The following is a 16887-nucleotide window of genomic DNA, read 5'->3' on the forward strand; positions in this document are numbered from 1 at the left end:
AAACAAGATTACATTAGAAAATAATACAGAGCGTTGAGGGTTTAGCCACAAACAAAACTCATTTTAACTTGCTCAAAAGTCATTTTAAATGCTACAAGTGAGTTTAGGCATCATAACATTATAATGTACAGTATGATAGATTTGGGCTTTGTGTTATAGTTTTAAATCATTAGTGTTTTTAATGAGTAGCATTAAAGTAAGGCAAATGTACTTGAGATATAAAATAGAGGAAATGAGCATGCACAATTAAATATCCAAGGTACAGATATATTGTGCATCCCTAAACATTAAGTCAAAATCAAGAGTTACACACTGGAGATGATGGAGATTTTTGGCCTTACCTCGAACCTCCAGCTTGCACTCCACTTCATCTTCTCCCAGGGCATTGACGGCTTTGCATGTATACTTCCCTCCATCAAACAAGCTGGGCTTACGGATGTTTAAAGTCAGCACACCCTGGTTATTCTGCATGAGATACTTTGGATCCTCGCCAATAATCATCTTATTTTTCATCCATATAATCTTTGGCTGGGAGGAGAACAAAAGAGAATGAGAAAGAGAGTGCATTGTTGCTTAATGGGCTTAGAAGCGACTGCATGGGTGAATGGGTTTATATAGTCAGGCACTATACTAACACTTACTTTCGGAAACCCACGGACAGCACAGCTGATGGCAGCGCTGTAACCTGCGATAACAGACCTGTCCACGAGAGGTGTGATGAACTTAGGAGAGCTGGACGTATCTTTTTCCTTGTAGGGTTGCAGATTTTGTTGAAGACCTACGAGAAAGAGAATGGAAATAGGATTGCACATTACAAGTATCGCTTCAGCAGAGACACTTGGGCAATAATCATCATGTAAAGCAACCTTCAGTGTATCAAGATGAATTTTTAAACCACCAGTCTACCTGTTTTGGAGATGACAGCTGTGTTTTTGCTGATGCCAGCATCATCACTCATGCCACAGATGTTCTCGCTGAACACACGGAAGGTGTACTCGTTCCCCATCACCAGATCAGACACGGTACAACTAGGTCTGCGATTGTGTTCAAGAACTGTGAACCACTCCTAACAGGTGAATGAGCAAAAGACAGATTTGTAGTTAACAGCCATACACACAAAGAACATCTGCTGTTATTGCCCATGTACAAAACCTAGAAACAAACCTTTCTCTATTCACTATTGGTTACGATATCCCCTAAAGTTGATGTGCTACTTCTTTTTTAAATTACTTATATATATATATATATACAACTTAATAAGAACACAAATGTTGCTTTGTCAATGTGTAATATTTTTACCTAAATATTAATTATCTATCCATAACATAGACTACATACAACCATTCAGGTGTGTTTATTTATTGATTTGAAGTATATAACAGCCAGAAATATTAATAAATTTGGTGTAGGCTAGTCAAGTTCTCTCACACATGACTACAAGTTCGGTAAACAATTCTTCATGATGCTCACTTTGTGCAGAAGGAGCGGAAAACAATCCTCTCAAAACTGTTGGAAACACTCAAACCTCTGTAATGCCATTAAGATTTAAGGGGCCTAACCTGCTAATTATAAAGGAGTGTTCACATACTGTTGCCCAATACAGTAGGTACTGTAGATGGTTTACCTTGGTTTTCAAGTCGGCCTTTTGGATGGTATAGCCAATGATCTCACAGTTGCCATTATCTTTTGGAGGCTTCCACTCCAATGCAGCATTGAAGCCCCAAACATCAGTTACAGTGATAGCAATTGGTGGCCCAGGCTTGTCTGTGAGAACGGGAAGGAAAGGGAAAAAAAAAAGAAAAAAAAAAAGGACTGTAGGTATTACTGTAGAGCTTGACACCGATACACTGTCCTAATTTTAACCATGAGACTAATTAACGTGCGCTAAACGGAGAAGACGCTACAAGTGAGCGAGCAGAGGAATGATAAAAATGAAAGAGGGATAAAATGAGGGAGAAGAGAAAAAAGAGGGTGAGCACATGAGCGTGAGGTAAGGATAGTGAGATCAAGCTAAAAAAAAGAGAAAAAAGATTGAAAGCGAAAGAGTTGGAGTTTGCGGCTAGGAGCGGTTGGCATTAATCCTGGGCAGGCTGCTGGGATGCTGGCAGCAAACTGTGACTAAATGGCTGTCTGGCTCATCTGAAGGGTTTTTGCACTCTCATTAGCTTACCTCCCAGCGGGAACACAGAGTGAGTGTCCCCTAATCCTATCCTAATCCCGTTCAACACCAGGAATAATCCAAACAACACCCCGCAGAATAATCCCTGCAACCGAACTGACCTATGACATCCTCGATTTTGGTGAAAGTGTAAGTGTTTAATATGAAACCTTTCTGACAGTTTAGGAGTTGGAAATTCAGCGTCACTTTTCAAAGTGATCCTCAAACACTTTCCACGGGTTAACAAAATTAACCTGACTCACACTTCACTTCGCAGGGAAATGAAGCTTTTGAACTGTGCAGTTTAATCCTTTCATTTTCTGTCATCCCTGTATTTGTGGCCCTATATAGTGATGTCTATAATGTTGATGTGAGTGATCTCCACAAATTAATGTGCAGCATCTTCAACACCCTTAAACACAACTTTTCCACATCTATTTTTCTGTTAGCAAATTAAAACTCTCTGCGTCTTTAAATTCACCTTTTTATTATCATTAAACCATCGCAAGTACATCTGTACTCATTGTGACGGATGTCTTCAGCCATTGCATCACGTCTCCCGCTGTTTTTTGAGCATCCTGCCATGAGGGTTGCATTTTTATGATGGCATGTCAAGTTGGAAAAAAACATTTCATAGAGACACAGCCTTGTGGGCAGTGCTCCAACATATCACACAACAACACTTTGGGGGGCTCAAGGTCTTATCCTGATATCAAAACAAAATGATTAGAATGTAAAATTCTTTAAAAAAAAAAAAAAGATCCTAGCATTCTGTTCTAATTGGTTGCACAGAACTTATTAAACACAAGAACACGTCTTATGTAAAGGCCCCCAAAGAAGTGTGTGCAACCTAGGACAGGTGAATGCTTGTGACTTTTTAGTCAAACTAATAATTCAAGCAACCCATGCCTCTGTAACTCTTGAATTTGAAATTATGCTGTTGTGCATATCCCTATTAAAACATCAACCAAATCATTTTGTTGACACTAACCTACAATCTGGATCTCAAGATTGACTTTGTCCTCCATGTTCTCAATCTGCACAGAAAGGGTGTACTGGCCAGAGTGCTCTCTGGCCGCCTGCCTGATGAACAGGATAGTGTCCACATCACTTGTGCGGATATTCACCAGTCCGGTGTCTAGAGGTGCGCCATCCTTGAGCCAGGTCACCACCGGACGCGGTTTGCCCTGATAGCAGTTGACATGATGTAAGTCGATAATTTGAAATGCTGCGAAGAGCAGCAACTGAACAGAAAAATAGCACTACACAAGTACAGAGCAGAAGAATGTACGTGCATGACTGACCTGGAAGGGAATGACAAGGTTGACCTTCTCACCCACTCGTTTGATGTACTTAGTCCTAAGCTGCCGAGGGAGGCGGATTTTAGGACGCTCTGAGAGAGGAGATTGAGAGAGGAAAAAGACAGAAGAAAACGTGCTGAAAATGACAGAAGACAGTGGGCTGTTTATATACTTCATGTTCAGTGCATCACAGATAAGTGTATTGTGTCAAATCTGCATTGAGTAGTTAAAGGGATAGTTCACACAAAAATGAAAATTCTCCCATCACTTAAAGGATTTGATCACTTCCATAATAAAAATGTCCTGATAATTTGCTCACCTCCATGTCATCCAAGATGTTTTTCTTTCTTCAGTCGCAAAGAAATTAAGTTTTTTGAGGAAAACATTCCAGGATTTTTCTCCATATAGTGGACTTCAATGGCGACCAATGGGTTGAAGGTCCAAATTGCAGATGTAGCTTCAAAGGGCTCTGCATGATCCCAGCCAAGGAATAAGGGTCTTATCTAGTGAAACGATTGATCATTTTCTAAAAAAAAAGAAAAATAAATCTATACTTTTTAACCACAAGTGCTCATCTTGCACTAGATCTGCGATGTGTATGCTTGTCTTCACGCATTACGTAATCACGTTGGAAAGGTCACACGTGGTGAGTTCTTCGTCTGTGTAATTTGGTTCAAAAAGGTAGGGTAAGGCAAAAAACTCAAAATCTTCCTACATCATTTTTTTTACCCTTTTTTGTAAAGGGTGTTTGACTTTCTTTGCATGTTCGCTTTGTAAACACTGGGTCTGTACTTCCACCTACGTCACGTGTGACTTTCCAACGTGATTATGTAAAGCCCGAGGACAGGCTGGTGCAAAATGAGCATTTGTGGTTAAAAAGTATATAAATTTTAATAAATAAAAAAAAAAGACCAGTCATTTTGCTAGATATAACCCTTATTCCTTGGCTGGGGTCGTGTAGAGCCCTTGGATCTGCATTGAAACTTCAATTTGGACCCTCAACCCGTTGATCCCCATTGAAGTCCACTAAATGGAGAAAAATCCTGGAATGTTTTCCTCAAAAACCTTAATTCCTTTTTGACTGAAGAAAGAAAGACATGAACATCTTGGATGACAGGGGGGTGAGTAAATTATTAGGCAATTGTATTCTAGAAGTGAACTAATCCTTTAAGAAGATATGTGGAAAAATGTCCATACAATGAAGGTCAGTGAGAGCCAGTGTTGTTATGAGCAATATTTATCCCTATTTTCTCCTATTTTTCGGAAGACAATATATCAATATCTGTATATTGGCTTAAGGTTCATTTCTTCAGTTTTCATGAGTTTGAAATGAACTAAACTCCACTAGCTCCATTTTTGATTCCTGAGAATGTGTTATATGTTGTTTGTGTGTAAGTATGCATGTGTGCGAGTCTCACCAACAATCTCCCGAATGGTGACAGCTTGCGCCATCACAGCCGGAGGGCTACGACCAGCGATGTTCACAGCTGTCACCCTGAACAGCATCTTCTCTCCAACGGGCAGACCTCTGACCCTGTAACTATTCTTCTCAACAGGGGTCTCATTGGCCTGCACCCACTCAGTGGCTGTGAGTTCCACCAGGAGCAAAGCGAGCGGCACACCAACAAGATATGTAAACATGTCAAAAAATGGTCAAAAACGATTACTTCACTGGGACGGCACTCTATGTCAGCTCTATAGCAAAGTCCACCGCGTGCCTCACCTCCCTCAACACAATATTCAATGATGTATCCATCAATGCCACCAGCTCCAATTCTCTCTGGGGGAAGCCATTTTAGAGCACAGGTACCATCTGTAACATCGTCCACCGTCAGGCGTGTGGGTTCACTAGTTGGTGCTGTGAAGGAGCAGGAAAACCAAGACAAGGAATGCTGAATGAATTTAAATATATGAACTGAATTGAAAAAGCAATAAAATAAACCAAAAGTTGTGGCAGACAGCCTGATGAGGAACTAACCAATGGGCATGAAAGGTTTGGAGCTGGCGCTGGGCTGGGACATGCCAATACCGTTAACAGCAAATACCCTCATCTCATATAACACACCCTCAATCATTTTCTTAGCCTCATATGTTGTGGACTCATAAATGTCAAAGTTCAGCTTTGTCCATCTGGACGAGCCCTTCTTCTTTCTCTCCATTAGGTAACCTTGAAAGTACACAAAAAGTGTAAGTGGTTTCCCACACATGTATCAATATAATTCATAACCTAATTAAATATTTTCTGAGTATGTTTAAAAAAAAGCAAGACTGAGATGTAATATTGGATGTCAAATTGGAGACATACACAAATGGCGAGGATCTGTTTTACCTTTCACTGGAACTCCACCATCGAATTTGGGTGGATCCCACTGGACAGAAGCACTGTCTTCACCCACTCCAGTGCATTTCACATTCTCAGGTGGATCGGGAACATCTGAACACAGCACAGAAAAAGTACAGGGGTGAAGAGTTGTAATGAAGAGATTTGACAAAGCAGCTAATGAGCGCAGAAAGAGAGGGTTGCAGATGGTTAAGATGCATAAACTCACCAACAATCTTAACCATGACATCAGCTTTGTCCTCTCCTGCTGGGTTGGTCACAGTGATATGATAGAGGCCCTCATCGGATCTCTCTGCCCCTTCAATAACAAAGCAGCTTAGGTTCTTCCTGGTCTCCACTCTCACACGCCCTTCAGCTTCAGAGATCTCCTGCAACATACAAATGTCATGCTTTCAAGCAAGCTGATATGCTGGAGATACTACATTTCAGTTGATTTCCATATCCTATGTGATTTTTGAGAATACTTTCCTGCCGGAAAGGCCAGCATGAATTTCCATACTGGTTTTGTGTTGGTCTAGGTATTTACTAGTAAAATCTTAATCAATGGGGTCCACAGCATGGGTAAACTGGTTGACTCTTGATGGTTAAGGTAGGGTGGTAGAGACACAATTTGAAATACAACATATGATTGTGACCAGCACTGCTGGGCTTTGCGGCAGGGTTTTCTCACTAAATCTGATATGAAAAAAAGCCCATATGTGTTGTTGGCTTTACATAAAATGAGATTATGTGACAATTTGCCAGCAGGCTCTCACTGTATCTCCTTTTTTCCAGGACACAGTGGGAGGGGGCTCCCCTGTAATGTCAACATCAAACCGGAGCTTGTTTCCTGCAACGACGATAATGGTGTTTTTGTTGACAAAGCTGCCAGTGGTGTCCAGGTGGATTTTGGGTGGTTCTGGATGATGAAAGAAAGAATTGTGTAATTAAAAAAACCGTCGCTCTTACACAAACTATATTGTTAGATTTGTCGATGCACGTATGACATTTACCTTGACGAGGAACATAATCAATCTTGATCTCTGTGGGTACAAATTTATAAAGCTTGGTGAATGCTGAAATTTAAAATTTGATTAAAAAAAAGAAAAAACTCTTACCCAAGAAGTTGAGTTTGGCAGAAAGAGAAAGAGCATAACCATCCGGTACAAAGGTGTAATCTCCTGCATCTTCAGGCTTCACATCATCTATCACCAGTTTGTGAGTCCTGAGATACCAGGATTAAAAGTGTTACCACAACATAAGAAGTGTACGCCACATTATTTTTACCCAAAAAGCAATGAATACACTACTGAAAGAATACAATTCTTTCAATAAGAAAGAGCATAATGGATGCTTGATGACTAATCGGTTTTAGTGTCCTGGCATAAAGCAATATTGGTGAGGTCAAGGACGAGGTGATCCTGCTTATGCATGAATCGATAAGGGTGGCTGTAAGTGGACCGCTATACCTGCCGGTGTGTGTCATTTTGATGCGGTTGCTGGGAATGACCTCCACCCCATCTTTCAACCACTTGCCAGTCACTTTCTCATCTGACACTTCACACTTGAAGACAGCCTGTTCTGCTGCCTTCAGTGTCAGATCAGCTATACTCTGCAAAACCTCCAGTTCCTTTTCTATAATAGAGAAAGAGAAGAGAAAGAAGGGCAATGTGTCCATTAATACTAAAAATAAATACAGAAACATAACTGAAATACCAGCCAAATGCTGGTAGGACTAAGAAGGGAGAATTGCCATTTTACTCTATCAAAACAAATACCTTCCACATCCAGCTCTCCCTTGGACTCCCCTCCACTAGTGTACACATAGTATGTTCCAATGTCCTCTGTGGTTGCCTCATTGATGATGAGCCAGTGCTTTTTCCCATCTTTCTTAAAGCGATACTTTCCATCTCGGCTCAGTTCCACTCCATCCTTCATCCTGAGAGAGAAGAAGAGAGACAGAGGGAGAGCAAGACAGAGAGGGACAAAGATGGAAATAATGTTCATAAGAAACTGAGGAAGGCAATCTATGCCAAGATTACTGAAGATAAAATAAGAAAGAGTGGGACGTGTACAAAGAGAACATGGATGGAGAAAAAAAACAGGATGGAAAGATGTAGAGCAAGAGAAAAGATAGTTTGTCCTTTGATACAGCAGAAAACAACCTTGAAAGATGCGAACGATACTGTATTGTATTGAGAGGATTGATCCCACTAGAGCTTTTATCATTTCTTTAGCATGTAAATTAATGTATATCTTAAAACCTCAAAGCTGAAAGAATTAACACCATGAAGAGTATACAATAAGACTGGAAATTTTTCCATCTGCTTGTTTGAACTTGAGCAGAAATGTTGAAAAACACAAGCAGTCACAGACAGTGCTCAGCCACATTACTCATTTAAACAGAGAGAGGTAATGACAGAGAAAAATGCATAATCTGAAACTAAATGTGGCATTTATTATAGGCTAATAGGTTTTTGTGTTTTTTGACATAACCATAGCAGTTGCTAAATGAGTCATTGTATTCTATAATTGTTGGTAATAAACGGAAAACAAAAAAGCAGTCGGATAATTTGCCATTTAGCCTATTTAATGTTAATAATGGCTTGTTAATATTCAATGACAATAATTAGTGATGTTGACCTTGATAGTAATGAAATTAATTTAGTCAGCTGGTGATGTTTTCAGCATTTTAATTTGTACAGTTTGTCAATTTATTTGTAGGTCTGTTTACTGAACTAAACAAGCTGGTGACCAGTTGACCAGGTAAGTGTCCCCAGCTTGGTCCAGTATCTCACCATTTCACATTGGCTCCCTCGTCAGACACTTCAACCTCAAACTCCACCTTCTCCCCAACCACCACATGGACATCATCCAACATCTTAGTGATGGTGACAGGTGGTTCTGTTAATATAAACACACCAATAAGTGGTTAATACAATCAAACACTGTAAAATGAACAACATTTTCATTAAAGTTCAGAGCAGCTTCTGGGGCTGATGGCAGCTACGATGCCACATATCCATGAATAAATTAAAAAAAAAGGTAAAAGAACTAAAACAAGAGACAGACGCAGAGACTTGGCTCAAAAAAACATGGCTCATGTAAAAACAAGGTAGGGATGGACAGCTTAGACAGTTTTAAAATAATCAATAGGCAGATGGCTACCACTCAGGGACAGACAGGACACAGGACAGTGACAGATAAGCAGAAAGAGCAAATGAAATTACAAAAAGGGGGGTGTGCTAATGATGCCATTGATGTTGATGATGATGAAGATGGTGATAATGACAGTGTACCTTGGACAAAGACCTCAGTGAAACTCTTCTCCTCTCCAACCACACATTCATACGCAGCATCATCAGCGAGGGTGCACTTGTTAATAGTGAGCTTACGGATACCACCCACACTCTCAAAGATATATCTAACAGAAAGAGAGAAATTCAGCACAAACCTAATGTAAGGCATCGAGCATCAACCATCAATGATGACCAGTGCACCTCTCAAGTGCTATGTAAAACCATACTGTATATTCCAGTACTTTTAAACACAAATACAAAAGGTCATACTTGGCTGAAGGTTTGATCTCCTGTCCATTTCTCAGCCATTTGACTTGAGCATTGGGGTCAGCCAGCTCCACATTAAGCTGTATTCTCTTTCCTTTCTCCACAGAGTAAGCAGGATCCAACTTCTTTAGGAAAGCTTAAAACAGAAGCAGCACTAACATATTCAGTCCATTACAATACTCGCCCACCAATTCCAAATCTATTTTGCTTGGTTTATTAACAAAATTACATATTAGGATTGGATTTGAACCCTTCATATGTATGTATGTGTGTGTGTGAGGAACCATGACTTGGTACATCCGTCATGTTTCTCACCATCGCTCTTTTTGGGCTCCACCTTCTTCATCTTCTTAAGTCTTTTGAGCATGCCTCTGAGATCAGTGATGCCGTACTCAAAGGCGATCTTCTCATAGTCACATGGCTTGGCATCTTTCAGGATTTCCCACACATCCACATCTATCTCAGGCTCCTCCTTCTGCTTCCTCTCTCTGAGGCGCATGGAATCCAAAAATATGGTTAATCTTCATATTTGGTTGCGATTGACCATTTTTATGTTGAGTCCTAGGGACCCCAGTGATGTTGTGCTTCCTTCAAATTCTATTAATAAGTTTCTATGACCTACTCAAAACCGAGTATGCTGATATTAATGAGGCTGCTCTGTTGTATCATGAAATATGCATACATATTTTAGAACTTTGACTCATCCAAATTTCTCAGAACCCAGACGGAACTAATGGATAATGTTAAAGCCTATATTACATTTCTACAGTGAATAAATGACACAATTAATTATAATGAGGCAGTGATTACTATGTATGCAATTTGAAGAAAGCATGATGGTGAAAGTGAAAGGGAAGACCTTCAACTGCACATAAAGTAAACAGAGTGAGAAGAAAAACCATGGAGGGTGTAGAACATCTTCCGAACCTTTTCTTGAGTAAACCACTGAAGTCCAGTTCACCTGCATCCTCTCCTGCATCTCCCCTACAGATGACAGAAGGTAATTAAAAAGAAAAAGGAAAATAAACAATTAGGAGTACATCATGTTTTTAATAAATACTGTTTGCTGTATAGCCTATAACAAACGCTTACTGTTATACATTCTTAAAAATAAAGTTTCATGAAGAACATCCATGGAACCTTTCTATATATCAAGGATAAAGGATATTACTGACATTTACAGTTATGAATTTGGCGACGGTTTCGTCTGAAATGACTAACACTGCATTCAAGATATACATTTTTTTGGTTCATGCAAACCTATGACACAAACCCATGGTATTGCTAGCATCATGCTCTACTGTTTGAGGAGCTCAAGAGTGGATCAAGGAGCCTTGCTCAGTCCTAGGGCTAAACAAAGACCTCCCAGAGCTGGACCTGGAGTCAAACTCTCAAGCCACGAGGAAAAACATCTCTCAATCGGTCCATGAGATTATTACTGCTCAGAAAAGCAGCTTCTGGCAACAGACAGCTCCCTCAATGATATGCAAGAGTATCATACAGTCTTGCTTGTATGAACAAGAGGAGCATGAGTACTAACTTTATGTACACCTACAGCAGCATCTAAACATAAAGTCACACTGACGATATGAATAAAAATGCCTCCAAACAGAAACCATAAACATCTTTGGAGTGCGTTAAAACAATGTGACATCAAGACATCTATCAGTTACTAATGAGTGAGAGACACAGACACACAAACAAACTTACGATCGTTTGAACGCCTCCAAAATGTTTGTTTGCTGTGTCTCTTCAGCAGCTGAAGGAGAAGATGAAATACATGATGATGATGATGATGAGAAACTGTGAGTGTTTGATTTGCTCCACAATCTGATTACCATCAAAGCCAATAAATGTGTAGTGCTGATTTACTAAGTGCTGCGAAACTAACAGGAGAGGATCTAATCAGCTAAATACCTACTGAATAATGAATCAGCTCTAGACTTACAGTAAAGTGTGCACACACACACACACACCAGGTGTGTTAACAGACTTTATTCATCTGAAAACGACATTATATGCATTATAAATTATGTACATCAGGTGTTTCAAACTCTAATTACTAGCCAGATTCAGTGATAACACAAGAGTTTGTGAATCTATTTGTACATCAGAATATGTAAAAATGTTATTTTCATTTACCCATAGCTGCATTATGTCCTACCTTCAACGGAGATTTCAAACGTCGAGCTGTCACACTTGTCTTTGGAAGTGACCTCACAACGATAACCTCCTGCATCTCCATCCACAACCTTAACAATGGTCATCTCATAGGTGTATATCTGGCATTAAGAAAAATAACTATTAACTCTGATCTGTAATAAACAAATCTCAAATAAAACGCACTGTTCTTCACACACCTTGGTGTTCCTATCGTAGGTTTCTTTGAACTGCAGGTGTTTTCCAGCCTTGCTGCCTAGATCCATCCATTTCCCCTTCAGCCACTTCATAGTTGGCTTCCTCAGCATCTGAGAGGAGTCCACCTTAGCCACAAAAGTGACATTTTTCCCTGTTACAAATAAAATGACATGAATAAACAACGCTGAACTTTCGATATACCATTATTTATGAGAATATATTAAGCAATATTTTTTTTAGCACAATTGGGTTTCTGATATTGTTTGTATTCTTACAGTTAAAATGAAAAAAAAAACAAAAAAAAAACAGGATCTGCACTCACTTGTGTACTTAATGATTTATGGACTTTTTATTATACAAAAAGAACAGACTGATCCATTTGTGCTTTTTGTATAATAAAAAAAAATCCATAAACCATTAAGAAATATACAAGTGAGTGAGGATCCTGAATTTTCTATTTGAAGTCGTTATGATTTTTATTGATCTACACACCCAAAGTATTGGTTGAGCACAGTGATTTAACATCTTTTTGATTACTTACATTTAAATAAATAAGAAGTTACATTATAGCCACAATTAGCCTTTTTCACAAGAATCGGAAATTACGTCAGCGCAGGGTAAAGTTAGTTCCGTTACAGGTCTGCGTCTATTATATCAGTGTGCCCTTTTCTCAAATAATGCTTCTTACCTTTTCTGTTTTGTCTGTTTTCCAAGTTGTTGTTATATAATCTATAAAGAAGTATAATTTTACTTGTTTGTAACTTATATGGCCACTCTTTAAATAGTCTTTTTTTCTCACAAGGACATTTGAGCGTATTATCTCAATTTACTTTAATTTATCATGATGTGGTGATTCGTCATTTCCCCTCGAATCACCACATCATGATAAATTACTTCAAAATGACAATTATGTCCAGATGCACATATTTCCAACAATACATTAAACAATTCTCAGTCCGGTTGAAGCATATTAAACTCAACGTAATCCTGATAGAATAGGAACAAAGCAACCGAGTCATCTCTTGTTTAATATGTATTTCCCAGGGCACATTATACAACGTACATTTACTCCATCACATTAATGCAAAGGAGAGCAAGTAGAAAATTCAACAATACTTTAATAATAATAATAATAATAATAGCAAAAAAAAAAAAAATCACGTGGAGAGTCATAATGCACAGCCAGCACCAAACGGACAGAATGGCAAAGCTAATTGAAATGCCACCAATTAGAATTAAACAAACTTGTATTTGTGATGACCTGAGCTGACCAAACAGTTAATTGTGAAATATTTGCGCTTTGTAGAGTACAGTACCGGCAGTTCAAGCATTTTCATAGGATCTAATTTGTAAAAAAAGACTTTGATTCTCGAATTCATTCTTGTTCAGTACGGCCGCTGTTGTCACTGGAAAAACTTTTACCCTGCAGGCGCCAATCCGGAAGCCAGAAACACGGAAGTGTGAAAAAGGCTAATGTTGCCTTATTGACTTATGGAATTATTTCCATAAGAAGCCAAAACTGTTGCTGAGCAACACACAATAGTAGCGTTTGGTTCCAGAATGAACTGGTGTTCATGATTTGTTTATGATTCAATTTGCTTGTTTCATTCCTGAACAAATCAGTGTTTTGAACGAAATGGTTAAGTAAATGATTCAACGACTCATTCATAAACACAGTCACTTTTTATCATTCTTAAATGAATAAGTGTTCTGAATAAATTGACTAAGAGAATAATTCAATGACTCAATTAGAAAGACCACCTACTGGTGTAACAATTGAACCTGCAGAAGCAGTCACTAAAAAAACACCACTAATGCACAGACTAGGAGCCTGGAAAGAAATTGTACAGCACACCAATCTTGGAGTGAATTCGGCAGTGCAGCTATGGACAGTTGAGGATCTCACCTTTAATGGCTGTGACACTCTGAGGCTTCTCCACAAGCAGCCCACTTATCTGAGACATCTGAGGCTCTTCTCCTGGGACATGTTCTACCGGCAGAGTCAGAGAAACAATGTAAACTGATATGAACTGCTGAAATCCCACATTAATGGACACTAAGACAGGCTATAGTCAACCAGGACTGAAAACAGCGAATCATTCATGACACTTACTATTCATGTAAGCAGCCTGGGGTAAAGCTTCCTAAAACATTTAGCACCATCTAACAAAACACAACTATTGCCTATTGACTCTCACCTTTCAACCCTTCCAGATCCATAAACTGATAGTTCACCCAAAAATAACAATTCTGTCATTTTTTATTCACCCTTATGTCTTCCCAAACTAACATTACTTTCTTTTCTCTGTGGAACACAGTTCTTTTCTGAGGGTGAGTAAATTATGAAAGAATCTTCTATCACTTTAGGATCTGCACTGGGATGTGAAAGACACTTACACAATTTCCTTTTGCATGAGAGATAACTTTTTTTTTTTTTTTTTTTTCATGTATATGTCATTGACAATACATGCTAAAGGATTTGTGTGTCTTACCATCCTCAGGTAATTCTGTATCAAAGAAAAAGAGAGAAAACAGATTGAAGGAAACCATTAGGAAGTTATATATGGCATGACATTATGGCTCTTTTAAGACTGACCTTTTAGGAGACATTCATGTGCACACATACTGTACATACTAACACACATAAATGTAGAAACTGACGTCTTTCTGTCCTTCAGTTTTTCAGAATGAAGAAAGTGCATAGCCGTTAATTAATTTATATTCTTCACTATCCAGTCAAAACCAATCAACTTCAGTGTCCTGCAAACCATTATAATCATAGTGGTACTGATGGGTGGGTGGGTTTTTTTGGTAGATGCTGGTTAAATGGATGGCTTTGATGGCTGATTATTTAAAACCAATTTTTGCATTCTTTTCCATCTCACCTTCAGAATCAGATACCATATCTATAGACAAAAGTCATACTAAATATGAAACAGACAATATAACAAGCCTAAAAGTGTGTCTTTTTTACAAATACTATCGGTGGTGGGATTAGGCCCAGATAATGTCATGCATTTCCATAAAACCAGAGAACAAAAGCTTCACTCTGTTTTATGTTTATGCAAGTTAATTTGATAAATTGAACAAGGATGAAACGTCACAGCGCAATGCATAGTTTGGCTTATATTCAAAATAGTTTCGCATAAGGCTCTCCTATATAGCTTAGAACCACCCACCCTTTTTATGAAGATGATTTACCCAGATACACATAACCCAGATAAGATAGATGTAGAAGTAGTTTAACACTAATGTCAGCCACTAAACATGTACACTGTGAAAATGCTTGTCCAGCTCTGGGTGTCCTAATCTCATGTTGCTAAATGTCCTGACCCTCGCACACTTCAGTGCTGGATCTCACACACAGATCCAGATATTTCCAATGGTGAAACTTTCAGAGGGACAACCACTTCAGAGTATCAGTATACTGCATAACCTTGGCTTCTTAAATGGTCAACGCATTTCTAAAAAGATTCCAAGAGGTTAAAATAAAACATGGTTGCAAGACATCAAGATTATGTCTGTCATGGTAAATAAGTCTTAAATGTAACACCAACCAAATTAGTCTGAATGAAATAGTATTGTATGTATATATATATACATATATATATGTATTATATTTTGTAAAATGGCCAGAGGTTGAAATATCTTTTGGTTTATGCACACCAGCACTCATTGATATATACACAAACTAGTAAACAAAGTATATATCCAAATTTTCTCCAGTTAACTTATTTGACCTTAACTACAATTAAAGGGATAGTTTAAGGTGCTGTAAACCATTTTAGTCACTGCTAACCTTAAAGGAACCACTAACCTTTATATAATTAGACATGCCTCCTCTTTTCAAAACCAAGAGAGACCAAAGAGTCTTAAATAGTCTACAGGGAGATAGCTATTAACTAGTATTTCCAATTCAACTCAATTTACAAAGCACACATATTATTTTATAAATTAATTTTGTATGCCAGTCAATGGTGGTAAATTAAATTTGTATTCAGATGGTGGTGTTACGACATCTGCAGGGGTAAAACTATTACTACCATTACTAAAATTATTAAAAATCATTTTGATAATTAAAATAAAATATATAAATATTACATGAAAAATAACATTAAAAAGTTTAAGTTGCAGGACTAAAATGACTAAAACTGAAAAAAAAACAAAAAAACAAAGCTGAATAGAAATATTAAAGAATAATTTAAATATTTAAAAAATTATAAAAATGACAAAAAGGAAAACTTTTTTTAACACTTTCTAGTAATATCTGTCAGTGGTTTTTTTTTTCTTTTTTCATTTGCCTAAAATCACTTACAGCACCAGTAAGGGCTAAAATATTACATACTCTTCACTCTTCATCTGGATGCTTTGGCGAAACTTCATTTGAATAGACAGCTGAGACTGTTTTCTATTATAGTGAGTCTGAAAAAATAATATGGCCGTTAAAAAAGAGAGCACTGTTCAGTGACCAATGAACTAACATGAATGAAAACAGACTTGCTGGCATTCGCCAAAGCAGTCTCAGATTTCAAACCACTTGTTTGCTTGTTGGTCTTGATTTGGCCAGTCAGAACCCCTGTGACAGACCTGCGGACCACCGACAGAGACAGTGACTGACATTTGGTCACATGCACAGTCACAGGAAAGCAACTTGCACATTGACAAATAAGCACACACACACACAAGCGAGCCAAAAGGAGTGTTTCTTTCCCTTACCGTCGCGGCCCTCATCATCTAAATTTAAAGAAACAATGGAAGCATAATGAGGTTAAGGCAGCACATACAGAGAGACGGGTTAAACACCAAAATTATAATGAACTACGTCCCAGTGTCTTGTGTCTGGAAACTAGAGCTGGAGAGAAAGTGTAAAGAGACCTGGACAAATAAAAGAATAGCAGCATACCTGTCAAACAATGTCAGCAGCTTTGAATAAACGTGATTTGTTTTGGTTGTTAGTTGTATAATGCAATGACATTTACTGTTAGGGGTCACTGTAGGCTGTTAACATAAATTCACAAATTCACAATGAAATGTGAATCCAAAGCACATCTGATTGAAAAAGTACACATGTTGACACCACATTACACTGTGTACAGATCTCACCCTTCACCCTAACTTTGGCTCTCCTCCAGAGGGAACGATTTGTACCTCAGTACAAATTCATGACAACATCTCATGAATTCA

The 16887-nt window shown here is 38.3% G+C and overlaps 2 protein-coding genes across 13 annotated transcripts in view; one reads left to right on the forward strand and one right to left on the reverse strand.

The window, feature by feature from the left end:
- lrrc4ba (leucine rich repeat containing 4Ba) overlaps positions 1–6839 on the forward strand; it is a 71841-nt gene extending 65002 nt beyond the window's left edge. For 9 of the 11 annotated variants that reach the window (XR_009269917.1, XR_009269916.1, XR_009269914.1 and 6 more), the window contains one exon: positions 3204–3337. The gene's annotated coding sequence lies outside the window, so the exon portion shown is untranslated. Of the gene's footprint in view, positions 1–3203; positions 3338–6574 lie in introns of those variants that run through there. The other 2 variants (XR_009269924.1, XR_009269923.1) reach the window with 2 other exon arrangements.
- mybpc2a (myosin binding protein Ca) overlaps positions 1–16887 on the reverse strand; it is a 31160-nt gene that overhangs the window by 130 nt on the left and 14143 nt on the right. Inside the window, exons 4-28 of one of the 2 annotated variants that reach the window (XM_058769166.1) lie at positions 13610–13693; positions 11706–11854; positions 11510–11627; positions 11056–11104; positions 10273–10329; positions 9661–9833; positions 9349–9481; positions 9079–9203; positions 8578–8683; positions 7558–7718; positions 7249–7414; positions 6898–7004; positions 6793–6822; positions 6556–6698; positions 6009–6168; positions 5789–5893; positions 5438–5626; positions 5183–5317; positions 4878–5045; positions 3463–3551; positions 3150–3345; positions 1625–1764; positions 907–1066; positions 642–778; positions 342–528 (exon numbers count right to left, since the gene is read on the reverse strand). In XM_058769166.1, coding sequence (XP_058625149.1) covers positions 342–528; positions 642–778; positions 907–1066; positions 1625–1764; positions 3150–3345; positions 3463–3551; positions 4878–5045; positions 5183–5317; positions 5438–5626; positions 5789–5893; positions 6009–6168; positions 6556–6698; positions 6793–6822; positions 6898–7004; positions 7249–7414; positions 7558–7718; positions 8578–8683; positions 9079–9203; positions 9349–9481; positions 9661–9833; positions 10273–10329; positions 11056–11104; positions 11510–11627; positions 11706–11854; positions 13610–13693 — 3267 coding nt within the window. Of the gene's footprint in view, positions 1–48; positions 529–641; positions 779–906; positions 1067–1624; positions 1765–3149; positions 3346–3462; positions 3552–4877; positions 5046–5182; positions 5318–5437; positions 5627–5788; positions 5894–6008; positions 6169–6555; positions 6699–6792; positions 6823–6897; positions 7005–7248; positions 7415–7557; positions 7719–8577; positions 8684–9078; positions 9204–9348; positions 9482–9660; positions 9834–10272; positions 10330–11055; positions 11105–11509; positions 11628–11705; positions 11855–13609; positions 13694–16887 lie in introns of those variants that run through there. The other variant, XM_058769164.1, reaches the window with a different exon arrangement.

Source organism: Onychostoma macrolepis, chromosome 03 (assembly GCF_012432095.1).
Source record: "Onychostoma macrolepis isolate SWU-2019 chromosome 03, ASM1243209v1, whole genome shotgun sequence".
Classification (NCBI taxonomy): Eukaryota; Metazoa; Chordata; class Actinopteri; order Cypriniformes; family Cyprinidae; genus Onychostoma; species Onychostoma macrolepis.